This window comes from Sinocyclocheilus rhinocerous, unplaced genomic scaffold (assembly GCF_001515625.1).
Source record: "Sinocyclocheilus rhinocerous isolate Xijiao unplaced genomic scaffold, SAMN03320098_v1.1 scaffold411, whole genome shotgun sequence".
NCBI classification, from domain to species: domain Eukaryota; kingdom Metazoa; phylum Chordata; class Actinopteri; order Cypriniformes; family Cyprinidae; genus Sinocyclocheilus; species Sinocyclocheilus rhinocerous.
In genome coordinates this window covers 1,554,957-1,576,424 of record NW_015640493.1, presented here as the reverse complement: position 1 = coordinate 1,576,424, position 21,468 = coordinate 1,554,957, and the positions used below count along the sequence as shown (strand labels likewise).

Here is a 21,468-nt window from a genome sequence, read left to right as displayed (position 1 = left end):
ATTTCACACAGTATTTGAAGTAAATAAATAATAAAATAAAAAGTAGTACATTTTGCTTAAAATAAAACTAAGTCTAGTGTTACAGAACACAAATGACTCAACTCATATCTGTAATTTAATGCAGTACAAATTAATTTATGGTATTAAATTACAGCTAAACAATATTCTGTGCTGAACAAGTGGGTTTCATGCCACTTTAAAGACAAATTTGTATTAAGAACAGCTAATCTCAAATACAAATTTAGTTTATATTTCTTAAAATTAGTAGAACCTAACAGTCAGATATTTTGAATCTTCGTATATCTGAGCACATTACTAGATTTCTGTAGTCATCACTGCCAGGTAAAACCTCAAACCAGACATTAAATACCTTGAGCAGAACAGACTGATTGATTAAAAAAAAAAATTTAAACCCATTTTGTAGCAATCAATCAATCAATAACATGAAATATGCAACTTACTCACACCCACTAGTCCAAAAATTAACAACACCCTGAATACAATTTATTTTCAAACAGAATTTTTGCATACAAAGGGCAGTAAATGGGCACTAGGGGAAGAGAGTGCAAAGCGTTCTAGATTATATATTTGTGGCTACATTGTACTGCAAGACACATCCGAGTTCACAACAGACAACATTAATATTGCAGTTTGCAATGACACCGTCTACATAATGCAATAAATACTCACACGCACAAGTATTCATATATTGCACTTTGGAGGAAATAAAGGTCTTGGTTAAATAGACGTTAGATAGTGTTCAATATAATCATCCCATTCCAACCCAGTCCAGCAAAGACTAAACTGGTCAGTGTTAAATGTTACAGAAAATGTTATACATTACAGGTTAAATATGTGCAAAAATTACAATTATATCCCCTTAAAAATTTACTGTGTCTGCTGTGCATGTCAACCATAATTTCTCTATTATAAGGACATCTTTTTTGTTCCTGAAGGAAATCTTTTCAGTACTTTAGATGCTACAGAGGTTGAATTGTGTGCCCCTAAAAATAAGACAATGCAAACAAGAGTTTGATTAACTGTAAATCAAACTGTAAGATGAAGTCAAAAAACAAATAAAAAAATATATATATATAGTCCACATAACATGCCAACTTGGCATTGATTACAATTTTTGAGGACTGTTCCAAACAACACTATACAACCTTTCACATTCAGCTAGGGTTAAATGTCAGAGTATAACCAGAAAAATAAAAACCATCTACAACAGATTTGCTCAAGAGTAACCATGAAACACCTAGCAAACATCTTTTAGAAGTTCTACCAACAAGAGAACCAGCACTTGGGGCAGAGTTCCTCATACCAACAAACGGTTCAGCATAGTCATCGCTCAGAGCAGAATAAAGAAACATCTACTGGACAAAGAAAATCAGAAAGTCACAAGAAAAATGCACCAAGTGAAAACATGTTTGTAGAGTTCTGAAATGAAAACACTTCCTGTTGAGAGTAGAATACATTAGTGTATTAGCTTCAATACTTCAACCTATATGTGACCCTGGATGACAAAACCAGTCACAAATGTCAAATTTTCTAAATTGAGATTTATACATCATCTGAAAGCTGAATAAATAAGCTTTCCATTGATGTATGGTTTGTTAGGATAGGACAATATTTGGCCGAGATACAACTATTTGAAAATCTGGAATCTGAGGCTGCAAAAAAAAATCTAAATATTGAGAAAATCGCCTTTAAAGTTGTCCAAATGAAGTTCTTAGCAATGCATATTACTAATCAAAAATTATGTTTTGATATATTTACGGCAGGAAATTTACAAAATATCTTCATGGAACATGATCTTCACTTAATATCCTTATGGTTTTTGGCATAAAATAAAAATCTATAATTTTGAACCATACAATGTATTTTTGGCTATTGCTACAAATATACCCGTGCAACTTATGACTGGTTTTGTGCTCCAGGGTCACATATGAAGAAAAATGAGAAGGGCAGCTCACTCACGCTAATAAAGAATAACTTTAATTGGTAATACTTTACAATAATGTTTAATTGGTTAACATTAATTAATGCAAGTTTTGTTCATAACAAATAAATCAATTAAACCAAAATGCTTTTAAAAATATGAAAAATGTTAAGAAAAATAAACATGGGGATTAATAAAGTGAGATTAATAAAATGCTGTAAAACGGTCTTTAATTGTCCTTAGCTATTGCATTAACTAATGTACAGAACCTTATTTTAAAGGATTACCCAATTAAGGTTGAAAAAAAAAAAAACATAATACTGTGCCTGTAGTTTAGAATTTTTTTGTAAATTGACTCGAGTTGACTCTTGAAAGGCATTCTCCAATGTGCCACACAGAGAAATCAATTTTAGGATTGTACATATTATTAGCAAACAAAGAGAGGTGATCATTTAAGAATTTTTACATTTAAACAAAAATATTCTAAAAGGTACAAAAAGACGGACCCTCTTGAACGAGAACCAACCAACTTAAAATCATTCTGGTGCCCAAAATCTCCCAAAATTGAAGACTTACACTAGATACGTTAAACCCACATCAAATGCTTTTCTATAAAATGTCACCCACTGTACATTCAAGGCTCACGGTTCCTACAGTATCATTACTTCTGTTAACAAAAAATAAATAAAATAAAAGACCTCACTCAGCAGTATGCGACTAATCTGGAGTGCTACATGGTTCGGTGCGGAATGAGAGAACTACATTCTTAAGCTACTGATTTTAAACATTAAAACTGCTCCTAAAGGAAGGCCACCTGATGACGAGGTGGAAAAAGGTATGACAGAGAGAAGTTCTACTTCATCTTGATTAACCTACTAGCTTACTCACTGCGAGTGCTTAGCCCTGTTTTTCTTTGGAGAGCTCTGTGTGAAAGCCTGAAACACGTGCTGGTGTTTGAGAAAGGAGTCTTGTGGATCTCCCGGGTGCAGCAGAGACAGAAGAGGCTTCATGCACCGGCAGGGCCGCTCTGCCCTAAAAAGGGTTACAAGAAACGAGAGCAGCCCCATACATGCTGGTAAATCTCAGTGTTAATGCTGCCTGAAAGTTTGCACACAGCTGTAATGAGATTCTCCCGCATGAAAACTTACTTTACAACAGCACACATAGATAATAACGTTAGATAGCCATACACACAGAGACGCAAGTTTATATCCCATGCTACAGACACCAAAAAGCACTGTTTTGGTGTCGATGTGAGTGAGACTTTGGTAATAATGTGGAACCTGCTCCATGCAATTAATTTCCAAGTGACTGACATAGTGTATATGGAAACAACAGAACGGTGTGTTTGATATACTTCAGGTGAACGGAAGATATAAGAATTTACAGAGAGTGAGAATTTAAAAAATAAAATCTCTTCATTAAAAACAAATGACAACAACAAAAAGAACTGCCAAGTCTTGCTAGGCATTAACAGCTGACACTCAAGTCACATGTCAGATTCCATCTAAGCAAGTGCCAGTACCAGAGCCAAAGCGAGTTTCACAGCCCACACACACACACACACACACACGTGTCCTGTATGTGTGCTAGTGGCCACTGGAGTATCCACAGTCTATTGTCCTGTGAGTCCCGTCAGTTTAAGGCTCTTAAGGCAAAGGACGGCACATGCAGAGCGATACAGAGAAACAGGAAAAAAGAAGGGTACAACGCTTCAAGGAAAGCTGGACAGGATTGGCTCATAGCTGGTGTACTATGCTGTCAGTGTGATTGATGGATACAGGGCCGTCTTGTCTCAGTCTCTGCCATTGAAAAGTCGTGCTAAGTGATCCGACCTCCTCTTCTTCGTTCTCTTGCTCTTTAGCGAACTCCATGAAAACCTGCAAAACGGGTATACACTTACAGACAAGTACCGCAAAAATCCTAATTATTTTTTGGAAAAAGTAGTCTGATATAATCTGTTACTCATTGCCAAGGTTTGGTGTTTTGGTAAAAAAAAAATAAACAGTGTTATTTTAGTATCACTGAGATACACACAGTGTTTATTTATTTATATATATATAATTTTTTTTTTTTTTTTTCCTTCAGAACATTGTGACATACTTGTTCAAGAGTTGACTGGGAGAAGTTGTACTCTTCAAAGTTAAAGTTCTGTTTTGCTGTGAAGAAAAAGGAGAATGGTCAAAATAGTATTTTTAATTCTTCATAAAAACTGTGTAGTTGTTATGATATCCATTTCTTACCATTTTCTAACTGGGCAAAAGACTCGGCTAGTGACTTCACATCTTCCATTGGGATTTTATACACCATCAGAGTGGCAAAACTGCAAAGATCCAACACACACACACATAATTGCAATTGTGGTTTACGGGGACTCTCCATAGGCGTAATGGTTTTTATACTGTACAAACTGTATTTTCTATCGCCCTACACCTAAACCTACCCCTTACAGAAAACTACTGGCAATTTTTGAATTTCATAAAACACCGTTTTGTATGTTTTTTTAAGCCTTTTGTTTTACGGGGACACAGGAAGTGTCCTCAAACCATGTTTATGTTGTAGTACCCATGTCATTATACACATTTGTGTCCTCATAAACCATATATACCAGTACACACACACACACACACACGTCTGGTTTGCTATCCTTGTGGGGACTCTCCATAGGCGTAATGGTTTTTCTACTGTACAGACCGTATATTCTATTGCCCTACACCAAACCTACACCTAGACCTAGCCCTTACAGGAAACTTTCTGCATTTTTAGATTTTCAAAAAACTTCATTCTGTGTGATTTATTAGCTTGTTTACCCTTGGGGACCTCAATTTAGGTCCCCACCGTGACACAAGTCCCCATGAGTCTGTGTGTATTCAGGTTTAAGTCCCCACCAGAACAGAAAAACAGGTACACACACACCTCTCACTCCCAGAGGTTTTACATTCTACTTTTATGTCAATTTGACATCCATTTTTTTCCTCCCATTTAATTTCTAATCTTATTCAGACACATCTTACCTGTCCTGACGAGCAGCGTGAGGAAATATCTTCAGTATCTCTTTGTGCAACAGTGCTACCTGCTGGAGACCTGTGAGCTCCTCCCTGAGATTAATCTCTAGGCTGTAGCCTCTCCCAAACTTCCCCTTCAGGTGCTGTATTGAGCCAATACATCTGCAGGGGGCAACATAACAAAATGTTACGAGCTTTCTATTCTGCTTTACTTGCTTGCCCAAAATTCTCTTTAAGTGCATGTTAATCCATGTCATTTTTCACGGAGGCTTTTATCCGTCTTATAGTCCCACCTTAGTTGACCAGAAACCATGATGGCCACACGGTCACACACAGCCTCCGCCTCTTCCATGTAGTGGGTTGTCAAAAGGGCTCCTCGCTGTTTGTTCTTAAAGGCAGCACGGATCGCCCTCCTATTGAAATGAACCACAGAAATATTAATTTTTGCAGACCTCTGTTTTATATGTACATGCTGTGATGTATATCATAGCATTCAGAATACAAAAGCTAAAAAACTGAACACAAAGTAGAAAATTTTACCACATGCGCTGTTTTGATTTGGGATCCATTCCTGTAGATGGTTCATCCAACAGAACTATCTGAGGATTTCCCAGCATGCTTAGTGCAAAGCACAGCTAGTATGAACAAGATAAAAAAATTAGCCTAAAATACGCAACAAAATCAATTTTTTATAATGATATTGAATTGAATGGCTCGCCTTCCTCTTTAGCCCTGCAGACAAGTTTTTTGCCTGTTTGTAAAGATGATCCTTCAGCTCTAGAGCACTCACAACACTGTTAAAAACAGACACACACACACACACACACAGACACACACTATTTAAACCTTGAACATTGCTGTGATGGTCATACTGTAATGTAGAAAATCTGTTCACATGACAAAATAATTATTTTAAGTTACCGTGTCACTTGCAACATTACACTAGCCACTGCATTTATTTTGATTCATTCTAAAAAAGAAAAAATTATAAACTTAAGTACTACTACTACTACAAATCCAAAAAGCAGCTGTGGTGGTTTATAAATAAAATAATATATGCAATGTTTAAAACCCTCATTTGTGGATTTTCTGGAGAACACTACAGTTCAAAAGTATGGGGTCAGTAAACCAAATTAATTTAATTTTTAGATTTTTTTTTTAAAGATACTAGCAAATTGATTAAACATGACAGTAATAACATTTAAAAGTCTTTATCAGCAACCATTACTCTTTGATAAATAATAATTCAATATTAAATTTAATAAAATATATTAAATACTAAGAGCTCAACATCGTTTAAGACTTTTAAAAAAAATCTATCTTACTGACTACAAGCCTTTGAATGGTAGTGTAAATGTAAAATGTATTTTTTTTTTTTTTTTAAGAGATTTGGTACCGCTTAATGATGTTTGGGATATCACACTGATGTAGCCCCTTGATAGCAGCATAGATCTCCAGGTGCTCCTGTAGAGTGATTCTAGGCCACAGAGGGTTCACCTGAGGACAGTACCCTACATGCTCCAAGGGGTTTTCCACTGGTTGGAAGTCTGTGCCATAATCTCCCATCAGAATCTAAAAATAAATATCAAACTTTAGTCAGAACACAATGAACATGTCTCATATGTTCAAAAGAACTCATAACCAGCAAGAAACTGAGAGATTGAGCACAAACCTGTCCAGCAGTGGGTTCAGTGTCTCCAGACAGCATGTGCATGATGGTGCTCTTTCCTGCTCCATTTGGTCCCAGCAGACCCAAAACCTCACCTGAGAACAGGCCATTTTTCATTAACATTTGCTTGTTCTCTTTAAAATCATTACTTACAGTACATCCAATCAGAGGCAGACTGTACCTTTGCGAACACAAAAGGAGATGTTCTTAGTGGCCACTTTCCTTCTCTTGCTGAGTGAAAAGCCCTCCCTCTTGCCTTTGTACTGTTTCTTGAGGTTACTCACCACTACCACTGGTTTCTGTAAAAGTTTTATTTTTCCATATTAAAAAGGTTATTGGACAAGAACGTGATTTGAAACTCTTAAGACTCTACGATTTACAGAAAAGTGGGGCTATACCTCCTCACAGCACTGACAAGTCAATGCCTCCTTCACTCGAGCTTTCTCCACCTGAACATCCTCATCCTCACTCATGTTCTCCTCTGGGTTTCGCTGAGCTTTGCTCTTTGCTTGGGAGGAAATCCTGGAAAACAAAGAGATCAGAGATCAAGCTCAATTTCTTAGTGATCTGGGTTCATAAAACTAACAGACCTTAGAACAGAAAGCTCACATTAACACAGTGTCTACACTGGACGTGATCGGCACGGCACGACGCAACAAAATACTATAGAACCCATTACAATCAGTGATGCAGTCTACACTGGATGCGGCGCGACAAATCCCCGACAGTAAATTGGCACCTCGTTCTATTTATGACATGCTACTGACACAAAATTCAAATGATTTACAATGGTCGCTTTGTCACGTCCAATCTAGACAGACTAGAGCTACACAATTCTGGATAATTTGGATGATAAAGGCATTTATAATGTTACAAAATATTTCTTTTTCAGATAAATGTTGCTTTGAACAGGAATAAATTAAAATTTTAAATATATTCAAATAGAAAGTTATTTTAAATACAAATATTTCAAAATTTTACTGTTTTTGCTGTACTTTGGATCAAATAAATGCAGGCTTGGTGAGCAGAAGAGACTTCTTTGAAAAAAAAACATTAAAAATATTTGACTGGTAGTGTACATGCATTTAAAATATAATATATTTAATACACCAATTTAATATTAAAATTATGAAAAAGTTGTTTGAATTTCAATGATTCAATGATCAATGATTCAACGACTCACTCAAACCTACTGGATGAATCAGCGTTTTTGAATGATTCTCTTGAATAAATGATTCATTCAATTATACATTTTTTAAATACATTGCGAAACAATGCAATCGACACAACCGTTATGTGGCAGTTACTTTCAAACGCGGATTTGCTCTATTTTGGTCGCGCTACCATAGACATCAATCTGAATTATAAACTTTCATCCCAGTATTCCTGTGATAATATGAATGACTGTATGACAGAAATAATGCTGTGTAGTTGAAAAGACTGTTTGTGAAGCTGTTTCTTAACCAAACATGGTAACTGCTCTCTGTGTGTCAGCGGCAGTGCGAACGCAGATTTGAATGAGCCGGTAAGACTTTGTCAAAGGTATAATAGACACGGGAGAATCATTGTCATTTAGAAATGAGATCGTGTGGTTGTCTGAATCGAGATCGCGATCTTTTAACGATGAATCGTGCAGCTCTAAGACAGACTTTAGCTGTTGCGGCGCGGCGCGACAACTGTCGCATCTGGTGTAGACACAGTGCAAGTAAAACCACATAAATGAACCCTTATTCAATTAATTTGATACCTTTATTGTTCTTTTAAGCAGTTTTCAAATTTGTGCAGGAAGCACTGCTGAAAAGTTGTGCATTGGTTTGAACTTATGGGTAATGTTAAAATTATGTGCAATTTATATGCTTTCTGTTACAGGGTTCCCATTCTTTCATGAACACCAGATTCAAGGACTTTCAAGGACTTTTTAAAGCACCATTTATTTTATATCAAGTACCTATCAAATTCACACCCCAGCAGATGTAGCATCATGAAAGACCTCTTACAGTACTTAACATTTCACTTACACTTAACATTTATATTAAACATTTCAGAGTAATGAGGTTTTGAATGTGTAGGTTATCAATTTAGACCATTTTGAGCAGTCGTGTTCAAAGGAATTTAATTAAATCCATTGAAGTCAATGGAGTTCACACTGGTAATATTCAAATACAATTTCTCAAATATTGATAAAAATATATATTCTTGCATCAAACTGGTTTTTGCTGTAATTGTAAAAGATTTACATTTGAGAGAATTTCTCAATTTTTAAATGAATAAAAAGTGGTTAAACAGGGCTCTACGCGTACTTTTCTTTTAAAATTTAAAAAAATGTAGGAGCACAGTCAAATATTTCAGGAGCACCTTCTAATCAATAATAATCAAAAATTCTGATCAAATATTAGCCTTCCCATTACGAGATGATATTTGACTCAAAGTGAGATTGCTCAGCACTGCTCAAAACTCACTGAATTTTCACTCGGTGAGCAGTGAGTGGATTCTGATTATCATTGTGTTCAAGGAATCAACAGATTTGTCTGTGATACATTACTCAACGCAGCAAAAACACGTTGTAAGTAAGTTAGAAACCTTTGAAGCTCTCCTGAGCGCAAACACAAATATGCTAATCGGGTCAGTCGCACTGGTGCTCCTAAATATTTTTTTTCATAGTCGAACACAGTAATTTTCATTTGCAAATGCACTGCTTCTCCATAGGTTCATGCAGGGCTGCGCATCAGCTCACACGCTAAGTTTTTTTCTCGCGCTACCCTATCTCAACCCCCAATCATTAGCGCAGTTTCTTATTGTCTTTGACAGCGCATATAGGACAATTTTTGAAATAGCACCATTCTACGAAACAAAATGTATTTCAAATTTAATTCAAGCACTTTCAAGGACTTATATTTGTTTTCAAGTACTTTCCAGGCCTTGAATCCATGCGTCTGATATTCAAGTACTTTCAAGAAGCGTGGGAACCCTGATTACAGTTGAAAAGTTTAAAAATACAATAAAAGCAATAATATATTATAAAGTATTATTATAATTTCAAATAACTTTTCTATTTTAATGTAACAAATGTAATTTATTCCTCTGATGAGAAAGCTGAATTTTCTGTCAACAGTGTCATATGATCCTTCAGAAATCATTCTAATATGCTGATTTGCTGATAAAGAAACCGTTCTTAATGGGTCCTTGCTAAATAAAATTAATTTGTAAAAAAAAAAAAAAAACCCTGCTGGAACGGTACTTAAAAAAAAAAAAAAACTGCAGTGTAACTAAAATAAATTTGTAAAATTATTTAATAGTACATCTTTGTATCTTTCTTTAAATATTCAATAATAAATATTCTGGAATAAAAATTTTTTTTGCCTGTTCTCCCTGATTCACTTCCATTCTTTATACAAATGAAGAATCGAAGTGAATCAGGCAAAACAAGAGCTCAGATGTAGTTCAACTTGTCTGCCATTTTATTCCAACCGTTACTCCTGATCTGAGGCTTTAAGTAAAAATTAGGCATTTAGTTTATTAAGACAGACCTGCAGAGCTGGTCATTTTTCATGGTCTTCCCTCCATATCTAATCTCAAGCCATCTCAGGGTGAAGAGCATCAGAATACACTGGATATATGGCTATGGAAGACACAACAAAGATTCAGTGTAAAAGACATTACAACACACTTTAAGACAATAAAATTATATTTACAATAACTTACAGACACAACAGAGATGAAGAGGTTCTTCCACAGGAAATCATCATCATGAGGAGACTGAAGGAAGGTGGCCTAGAATGAAAAAGACTTGTATTAGGTTCAATTACATTAGGGATATTTCATCCATGTTATCAGACATTGAATAGATGGAGTCCTGTAAGTAGTAAAGTGTTACCGTGGTAATGCAGTTAAGGCAGCCCATAAGAGGGTAGAGTGGACTGAAGAAACACAGTGCATTGTGTAGGACACGAGCCATACCAGCATTCTCATTCACAAGAGCCATCTGGACTATGGATGCAGAAACCACACACAACTATGGACAAAAAGAAAAAAAAAGAAATAGCTTTAATTCCTACAGATACATTTGTTTCCACACCACTGGAACAATGACTTTCCAATTGAATTATAATTTACTACAGACCTTTTCCTGATTTTTTCCATTATTTTTTAGTCAATTAATTTCCATGACTGTTCTCGTTTCAAAACGACCTGATATTTCCAGGTTTCCCACAGGAATCCCGTTTTATTGTTATTATTAAGATTATTTGAAGGTTGTGGGGAAGTTTCTTGAAGACTCACCATCATGGAGACCACTGAGAAGAAGTCCCTATTGCTCTGGACTTTGACAAACATGAAAGATATGCAGTATGTGAAGAGAACCATGGCTGGAGCGAAGCCAATTAGACACAGAGCCTGAAAACAGAATAAAGATAGTAGTTGAGCTGTTGTCATGTGCTAATGCTAATATCTGCTCTGCTCTTTAAGCTTAAATAACTTCTATTTTAGAAAAATGTAGTGGAAGCTGGGTGAAGCGTTTTCTTACCACAGACATGGTATTATGGGAGGTTAGCAGGTTTGTAGAATGGAAGGCAAACAGGGTGCTGGTCATACAGATTAAGATAAGATAATAGAAAGGGACATCAATGGCTGCCTGACCGCACCAGTACGCCGAAGGAACAAGACCAGAGATCCTCAGGGTCGAGCGACACTTCAACTGATTAAAGATGATAAAAAAAATTAAATAAAATAAAAAACCTTCAAAAACACTGAAATATTATTGTAGAGACATTCTGATAAAATCAAGCTTTTACATCTGGTGATTTAAGGTGACCCTTGAGGAAAGGGTTCAATAAAATTTCTGTAATGTTCTGTAATAAAGGTCTCTTATGCTCACCAAGGCTGCATCAAAAATACAGTAAAAATAGTAATATAATGAAATATCATTAAAGTTTAAAATAACTACATTTTAAAATGTATTAAAATAGAAAATTATTTCCTGTGATGCAAAGCTGAATTTTCAGCATCATTACACCAGTCTTCAGTTTCACAGGATCCTTCAGAAATCATTCTAATATGCTGATTTGCTTTTATCAGGAGTTCAAAAGAACTGCGTTTATTTAAAATATATATATAAATATTTTTTTTGTAACAATGTCAAATGTAATTTTTTTATCAATTTAATGCATTCTTGCAGAAAATATTCATAAAAAAATTATGAAGTTAATATAAAAAATTAGCTAAAATAAAAATTCTAACCATCATTATATGAAGTTACAACACAAATATATACCTCTTTGTCTCTTGTGTGGTCCATTGCAAAATAGGCTGGCATCCCAGCAGCCAGCATCCCAAGAATCACAGCCTCAATGTAAACCAGTGCATAGGACGTCTTATCAGGGATTTGCTAAAATGCAGAAAGAATATAGCTGTTGACACTTACAAGAAACAACAATAGCAGTATTTATGTACAGTGACTTGAGTATATTAATGCACTACACTCACATAGTCGAAGGGTTTAGTCCATGTTTTAATGTGCTCAGTGCCATTAAAGCCCCTCAGGAGGGCATTACTGAGCACATTGACAACCATAGGCAAGGAGTGCACGGTGGTACTGTTAAAAGCTAAAATGTAGCTAAAATCCTGGTATTGAGAAACAACGAGGGAGGACAGGAGGGGTTAAATACAATTTTAGAAGAACAACAAGAGTTTCAATTATTTTTCAACAGAAAAATATGATTATTTCAGAACAATACATTGTTGAGAAATGTATTCCCAAACTCAAACTGTGGAGTGTAAAAGTGTAGAGAGGTTAACCAATTGTACTGGAAGGCTCACTTTACTGGATCCTGTCACGTTTATGGCGGCGCTGACAGGTGCAGCAGACACGTAGTCTGTTTTTTTCATCATTTCCACTTTAATGTCCTGAGACGCCAGATTGTGGATGAACCCTGACAGGTCAGAATCTACCACAACACACAGATTATACATTAACTACAGTGGTGTGAAAAAGTTTTTGCCCCCTTCCTGTTTTTTTAATTGTTTGCATATTTGTCACACTTAAAAGATTCAGATCATCAAACAAATTTTAATATTACACAAAGATAACCTGCGTAAATACAAACAAATAATTTTTCACGTAGGGCTAGGTAGGTTTGGACAGCTTTTTTCCCTTAATAAATTAAATTATCATTTAAAAACTGCATTTTGTATTTACTTGCATTATCTTTGCGTAATATTAAAATTGGTTTGATGATCTGAATCTTTTAAGTGTGACAAATATGCAAAAAATAAAAAAAAACAGGAAGGGGGCAAAAACCTTTTCACGGCACTGTAAGTATTGAATTGGTTAATGTGAATTGTCAACAATTGTCAATATAATATGAACAAGTATTATCACTGACCGGTGGAGTTTTGCACAAGCAGGCTGGTGGTGTATTTGCGAGGAGCCTCGTTGCGGTGCAGCAGGTATATAGGTGAAAACAATCTTTCAGGAGAATGAATCTGAATGTTTCCCGTGGCCACGGACAGAATCAGCATTGCAGACAAGAAAACCAGGAACAGTGTCAAACTGGGTAAAAGTATGAGAAGAGAGAAAAAAGTATGACTTATAGCTTTGTATAACACATGAATCATATGTATTATTAAGATACTGTTCATTAAGATATGGTTCACTGGTTCATTTGCATCCTTTTCCTCTATGGGGTTGAGTATGGCCTGGGTCTGATTCAATATAAATATAATTTTGGGTCTGCAAGATTTTTTTATGTTTTTGAATAGTATGCATGTACTGTGTACTACTGAAAGGCAAACATGATCAACTAGTACTTGCAAGCATTTGCTCACTTGTATATAAAAGGTTTTCTCTCTCTCTGTAGGTTGAGCATGTGCAGCCAGGCCACCGTGCTAAACTGCTGCCTCCAGAGGGCACGTCCGGTTACTGCATCCTGCCTGCTGTCTGAAAACGTCAGCAGCCGCTGGTCTGTGTCATCCATAGATGACACGTCTCCCTCGTCTTCCAACTTTTCTTGGTTAAACACACTGTAGTCTACCAATAAAGGAAAACACAAGTGGGCGTTATACCTCTTGAGCACTTCCCTGTGCTGGTTCACTGTAATACTGATTAGTTTCATGTAGTTTATGTCAAACAGTAAGATATTAAACAGCTGATCTTAAAACGGCCATTTTGAACAGAGATGCTTTGAACCAGTTTAGGTAGGTGGCTATCTTACCAGCCTGATCCACCTCTGCCTCTGCCTCCAGACGCAAGAATACATCCTCTAACGTTGTCATGGAGACACCGTAGTTAATGATACCCAGGTCAGGTCGACAGTCCAGCTCCACAAACAGCCCTGGAGTGCAATGTGAATGAGAGGCGAGAAGAGTTTAGTAACCATAGAAATTAATATTTTTGGATTGCAAGAAACAAGAAAACTAACCACACACACCAAAAGCATTCCTAAAAGAATCAAAGTTCTTACATACACACACACACAAACAAATAAGATACTTACTATACATCTGTCATCATTTACTAACCTTCATGTCGTTCCAAACCCATATGATTGTGTTTCGTCAATGGAACAAAAGGGATTTTTGAAGAATATTCAGGTTATTCTTTTCCATACAATGAGTGAAAAAACCCAAGTCATACAGGTTTGGAATGATATGAAAGTGAATAAATCAAACTGTAAGCGTGAAGTAAACACCCCACCAATATCATAGACTTCATATAACAAGACTACAGATAATAAATAAAATTAAATCAGCCCCAATAAAACACCACCGCAGTCCTGGTGAAAGCATGAAACAATCTGTTGCTCCGCAGGGCATATGGCAGTGTGGCACATAGCAGATGGAGACATGAGGGCAAATAGAAGCAAAACCTGGGAAAGTGTCTATGCTCTCGAAAGGCAATGTGAATGTAAGCTCAGCCTCTTGCTGCCTTGACAACTGAGCCTTGGGAACATGCTGCTTGACCAGTGATGTGATGTTCTCCACTTCACAGCCTTCAGTTACAGACATTCTAGAGGAGGTTTAGAATGACAATGTTAATGTAGCAGCAGCAATGGGTGACAGGAAGAAAGAAAGAAAAAAAAAATAGTACATGTATTATGTACTATTTATAGTACATAAGAACTCACCTAAGATGGTAGCCAACCCCACACTTGGTCTTCAGGTACAAAGAGGAACCAACACATTTCAGTTGTCCTTGAGAGATGACAGCTTTACGATCTGCATGACAGAAAATGAACAGAGGTGAGTAAGATTGAGACAAAGATGACTGATGGAAGAAAAGTGAAAAATTATAAAAGTACCTGCAAGTATATCTGCCTCGTCCATGTAATGAGTACTGAGTACAGTAACTCTGCCTGCTCTTCGGCTCTGCAGTAAGGACCAGACCTGGTGCCGAGACACTGGGTCCATACCTGCCGTTGGCTCATCCAGAAGAAGGATCTGATTCATAAGCAAAAGGACACTGAGGGAGGGGGATAAATAAGCAAACAAAAAGTCAAAGGTATAAGCCGTCAGACATTTACCTTTGGGTCTCCGAGAATTGCTATGCCCACAGAGAGCTTCCTCTTCTGGCCTCCACTCAGGTTCTTTGCCTGGGCATCCATAATCTTTTCTAAATCCAGATCCCTTAGAACTTTTCTCACCTTAAAAAGAGAGATATTTTAGAACAGAAATGACAACAAAACAAAAAGATGAAGGTAACTTGATGTTTCTGGCTTTATTGAAGATATTTTCTTCAGAGTCAGTAAAACGTTTTTTTTTTTAATTAAGAGTTTTTTTAAGTGTTTTTTTTTTTTTAAGAATTTTTTTTTTTTTTTTTTATTCAGAGAGGACACATTAAATTGGTCAAAAGTGACAGTAAGGACTTTTACATTGATACACAAGATTTCGATTTCAAGTAAACGCTGTTCTTTTTAATTTTCTATTCAAAGAATCCTGTGTAGCATTTGGACCAATCAGACACACAACTATTTGTTATATTTAACAAATAATATCTAACGGCCCCTCACCTAACCAAAGGGCCAACTATGAGGGTCTATGGACCCTTCCCCCAAAATGCAACTAACACCTTAAAAGGGCAGAACAGGCCTCTGGTTCCATGGCAACCAAAGACAAACCATCTGATAAAACTAGTTTTATTGCTTAAAGGAATGCGGGCAGAGCAACTCTCCCTCCATGTATCCTAAGGAAAGACACATAATGCCCATAAAAATGGACTCTAATTAATTCATAGGAAAACCTTTCTTTGAATGAACACACATAAGGGCCTTTCGCACCGCTTTAGTTCCAGAACTAAATGTACAGTACTAAAGTACTGGGACGATTTTGCGCGAACTATTTCCCAGTACCATTTAAAGGGTTGTATTCGCACCGAGAGTGTGTACTAAGATGTGACGTAAGCCGGTCGACAGCGACGTCATTTGTGCGCGGCGTTCAACAACAGAAACGAAGAAGAACAACATTAACAACAGGAGGATAGAGGACGTAAGTGTTTATGTAGTTAATAAAGTCTTACTTGTATCACACTTGACGTTGTTCATTGTTTACTCATAACTGGCGTCCCTAATCATGCAGATTTTTGCTACATGCTCTGAGTAGGTACGTACAGTAAGAAAGTTATTTTCCTTAACCAGGAAATTAACGTTCTTAGAACTGACAGACAGTTGACACTGAGAGGTCAAGTAAATACTTACAGCGGATCTAAATATTCATAATTAATTATAACTAGTTATGATTAATTATTCATATTTCCCCTTTGAGCTGACTCGCTACACCTGAAAGAAATGTATCACAATTTTCAAAACATATTAGAATGATTTTTTAAGGATCGTGTGACACTGAAGACTGAAGTAATGGCTGATGAAAATTCTGCTTTGCCATCACAGGAATAAATTAAATTTTAAAATAGATTAAAATAGCAAACAGTTATTTTAAATTGCTTCTATTTTTTCTATTTATTCATTTATTTAATCAAATAAATGCAGCCTTGGTGAGCATAAGAGACTCCTTTCACAAACATTAAAAAATAAATAAATAAATAAATTCCATTTCCACAGAAATTTAAAAAGAACATTTAAAAAAAAAAAAAAAAAAAAAAAACTTCTAGAAGTTTGAGGTCACTGTTGCATTGTATAATGAATGTAATTAAACACGTAGAGTGGAGTTGATGTCAAATCAGCTCTTTTGATGCATAAGAGTGTGAGGTTTGCTTTTGAATTTCCCATACAAAGAGTCAACATACAGTCAGCTGATGTGGTCTCTAGATCCACTGGGAGTTCCTACCTCACTGTCAATATCAGAGGGCAGGATCCCTTTGATGGCAGCAAAGATCCTCAGGTGTTCCTCTACAGTGAGCACATCAAAGATGATGTTGAACTGGGGACATATACCAACCAGCTGTTTCATTTCGGCCCCCTCTGCTATCTCTGCCACAGGAGAGCCATAGATGGTTGCCGTGCCTATGCATAACACAAAATAACAGAATTGTGAGTGTAGGAGCAGTACAACTACAGTTTTTACAAGGTATAGAGACCCAGTAAGGTGTGTAAGGTAGATGTGTTCACAAACATTTTCAAAATTATCATCTATGCATCACATGTCTGACCTTCTGTAGGGGGGCAGATGCCACACAGGATGTTCATGAGGGTGGATTTTCCTGCTCCACTGTGACCCAGCAGGGCAGTGATCTGACCCTCATAGATGTCAAAAGTCAAACCTTCAGATCACAAACAGACAGAAGATAAAACATTCACCAACATATCAGAGCCAGAAGTCTCGTCATAAACTACATTTTTAAAACCAAGTCAAGATCAAGTGCACTATGGGACTATGCAAGTAAAAAGGGTTGCAAATACCATTTTGTGCCGACTAAAAGCATTTTATCTAAAGTATACAAGAAGTAATTCAGTTCTAAAATCCATAAATGCTGAGCAAGAGGATGCATACACTATTTGTAACACACAAACAAGGAAATGTCACGATTTGGACACAGGTGGGAAGTCTCACCTCTCAAAGCTTCCACTTTCGTGTCTTTCTCTCTGTAGATTTTACGGATATTGCAGATCCTAACAAGAGTAAATAAATAAACACAGAAATGAATATTAGATGGTTGTTCTGGCTGCATGCCAGCTCTCTTCAAGGCCAAATCTATCCAGGCTTTGAAAGAATTTTAACATACACCAGCTCTAAAAACATTGCTCCCTTTCCCCAAACTGCAGCCTAAATCACTTCACTGGTTTGCAAATACTGACTAGCTTTTGTAGTTTGTAGATAAAGATACTTTGAGAATAGAATATAATAGAACAGAATTTATGAAAGGGTGGGGGGGGGCATGGATTTTTAAACACTTTTTTTTTTTTTTGTAAAATTAAATGATGTTGTGCAAGTAGTTGTGGACCATTGATAATTTTTTTTGAGTCAAGTCCGCACCTGATAACCTCTTTGCCTCTAAACTCAGGAGAAATCGCCTCCACAGATTCATCATTCACAGGGGTTCCGTTGACCTCGCCCTCGTACACAGAGCTCACCTCCACATAACGCTTCCTCCGCTTTGACCAATAGGATGGCTGTAGGAAGTACAGCACTGAGCGCCTTGTGCCAAACTCGCCTGAAGGAAGAAATGGTAATTTATGTGGGAAGGTCACAAACGCCTCCATCGCATGTTGAGTAATAACTAACACACATTTGTGTGTGTATTCTTTACTGCAGCCACATAATGATTTTTATGGAATCTGCTAATGCTTTTAAACCTTTTAAGAGAACAGACTGTTGCATTTACAGTAAACCTGACACATTTTTTAAGTGTTCAGCTAGAAAAGTGTGCTAGTGCAATCTTCCTTTTAAGAAAACTATTAATATTTTGTGGTCAAGTGAAAAAAATAAAAATAAAAAGTGTATCTCGAGCATCAAAATCGTTTTTGGAGCCACATTACATGGACTGTGACAAAACAGTCTTGTTTCCAGGCAGAGCAAATTAATTTGCATTGGAATAAATTAGTATACGATGCCTGAATATAAACACTGTTAAGAAGTGGAACTCTACTAAAAACACAAAGATGATTTCTGTGGTGCTAAACTGTTCATGCAAAATGCTTTGACTCTAGTTGTCACCTGGTAACACTTGGTCCAGGTAAATGGCTAAAAGCAGATAGAGAATGCAGTCCAAGAACAGCATGACCATAGGAACATAGAGGGCGTGAGGACCATTGCCCAGAGAGGAAAACACTGCGCCGTCCCCTTGAGCTTCCAGATACACCACCTACACAGACACACAAACATTGCCAGAATATAAACCATTTCATATATGGGATTTTTGACTTACTACATACTGACCACAAACTTATGAATGGTAGTATATGATTTAAAAAAAAAAGTTTTTTAATTTTAATGATTGAATGAACAACAGCATATATTTGAAATAGAAATCTTCTGTAGCATTATAAACGTTGTTAGTGTCACTTTTGATCATTTTAACGCATCCTTGCTGAATAAAAGTATTTTCTAAAAAAAAAAAAACGGAAGTGTACATAAAATAAACTGAACATGTATGTGTGAAAAACGTTCTAGGCTAAAGTACCACTGATTTGTTATTTAAATCATCACTGTTCTCATATGTGTTTCTTGGCGAACGGTCCTATAACCTAGGTGACTGCCGTTAAACCATGGAGACCATGGAGTGCATTTGTGGAAAAGTGTGTTACCTGGGCGATGCCGATAGAGAAAGCGCTGGGAGACAGAAGGCAGAGGAGCCACACGGCTGACTGGGGGAAATCTCTCATCAGCACAGTGAAAAGAGACAGGCATCCGAATACCACCGTCAGCATGGAGCCCACTGTGCTTGCAAACTTGGGCTTCTTAAACAAAGGGGTCAACATGAAGGAGAAGAAAATCTGTGGGATTAAGAAATGGGAAAATCTTGAAAAAAAAATCTTGAAAAAAAAGTCTTGAGGTCAACCAATTAAAATGTAACCCATTCCTGGTTTCATTGTGATTGATTCATCAATTAGAGAGAGAAAAAAAAAACAACTTATATTTTAATCTGTCACACAGACACCACTTTTCACAATACAATCAATTCCCAATGGATAAAACCAAGACCTGTCCTGCATTTTGTTCTCGTTGAATATCCTGCTGCATTCAGAAATATCACATTATGGAAATAACTTGCAAATGCGGTTTCATTTTTGAAGAAAAATACACTTTACTGCTGACACAACTTTGTAGCTAATGCTTTCTTGGAAAAAAAGAAAATACATTTTTGCATTCTGTCAGATATTTTACCAGTACAGTCACACCCTGCTGATGCAAAAGAAAACCAACACAGCAAAAAGCAATTTAGCCTTAGAAAATGAAAACTGATAACATATTCATTATGAACTCAGATTAGCCTGTCACTCACATGACTACTCTCACTGTAGGCAGAAATCGAGACCTGAGGCCAAATGAGCGCACAGCCATTTAAATTGCTTTGCACTCTCTAAAGCTTTGAGTCGCTATTGTTCAGGATGTGACTGGAGGGTTGCTAGGACTTACAGAAGATATTCCATAGAGGAAAATAAGGAGGAAGATGACAAAGAAGTTGCTGTTGGAGAACAGGGGTGTGCAGGTTGCTATAACAGCCATGAGAATGGACATGGTCGTCACTAGTGCAGCATAGAGAAGGCCCCATGAAAGCCTAAAGAAAGCAAAAGAAAAGTTTACAAACGGACCATTTTTACATTTAAATTGCCTATGAATTACAACAGGTCCTGTAGTGAGCACACTGACCAAAAGGCAGAGTCATACAATCCCATCATGCCCATGGTGTCTTTCAGGCGCTGCTCTTTTTCAGCTGCCACATTGACAATGAGGAAGGAGACAAAGGGTGTAAATGCCAGCACTAGGTATATGGAGATCAGGGCGTGAGGGAACTTCTGGACCTCCACCGAACCCGGATGTCCCATCATCACTGCACGCACTTTTAATTCATTCCACACCGGACGTTTGGTCTTCATCTGCAAAAGAATGAAGACAATATTATAGAAGCAAAAATCATGTCAAAAGAACGCAGCAGTGACTTCCTATAACCATTAATGCACTGTAAAAATGTAATATCATAAAAGATTGTAATTTCAAATAGGGATGCACGATATTATCGGAACATTATCGAAATCGGCCGATAATGGCTTAAAAAGCAAAAATCGGCATCGGCCCGATAGGCCTGGCCGATAAGAGGAGTAACTCACATGTGCGCAGGGTGTGATAGCAATAAGATCACGTCAGCAGTGTGATCATTCTTTTTTCCTGAATGATGATTAGATTCACGGTTTTGAGCATTTAATCTGAGAATGCGAGTACAGAATGACACGTCCGGTGTGCAATAGAGTCAACAGTTCCTAGCTATATATATATATACACACACACACACAAAATTTTATTATTTGACAATATTACTGTTGTTGTCCCATATTTTTGATTAAATATATTTAGACTTGGTGAGCACAAGAGACTAACTGAGCCCAAAGTTTTGAACAGTAGTGTATCTGTGTCTGGAAAATGTTTTGCTGCATAGTGGTAAATCACTATACCGTCTGAATTAAGTTTGACCACCTACATACGTGAAGCCCACTATAACCAATAACTCCGAACAATACAACTTGCTTCACCATCTCCACCTCCAGGAAAATCAATACAGAGATGACAATCGTTGGCAAAAATCCCAACCATGACTACTTCATAATGCAATTCATTTTGTTCCATTTCCAACCGCTTTCCATAATGTATCATGGCAATTTTCCTTTTACAATGCCGGTTTAAAAGTACTTAAGTATTGATGGCAGGTGCCGACATGAACTAGTGGAACACCCATCCATTAACAGCCT

The 21,468-nt window shown here is 36.8% G+C and overlaps 1 protein-coding gene across 1 annotated transcript; it reads right to left on the bottom strand.

Moving 5' to 3' along the window:
• Nucleotides 1-2,426: 2,426 nt before the first annotated feature.
• Nucleotides 2,427-20,622, bottom strand: LOC107753273 (ATP-binding cassette sub-family A member 5-like; the record flags this gene model as incomplete). The annotated part of the gene is made up of 34 exons (XM_016569404.1): nt 2,427-3,822; nt 4,046-4,101; nt 4,186-4,265; nt 4,957-5,109; nt 5,241-5,360; nt 5,488-5,582; nt 5,666-5,741; nt 6,344-6,519; nt 6,620-6,711; nt 6,798-6,915; nt 7,015-7,138; nt 10,144-10,235; nt 10,319-10,387; nt 10,491-10,628; nt 10,895-11,008; nt 11,139-11,309; nt 11,886-11,999; nt 12,098-12,235; nt 12,431-12,558; nt 12,997-13,163; nt 13,439-13,640; nt 13,825-13,944; nt 14,479-14,618; nt 14,737-14,827; nt 14,911-15,049; nt 15,133-15,252; nt 16,892-17,067; nt 17,214-17,324; nt 17,615-17,673; nt 18,038-18,215; nt 18,719-18,866; nt 19,309-19,497; nt 20,141-20,282; nt 20,375-20,622. Coding segments are annotated over 34 exons (4,425 nt in total), but the record flags the coding sequence as incomplete, so codon positions are not given.
• Nucleotides 20,623-21,468: the final 846 nt, after the last annotated feature.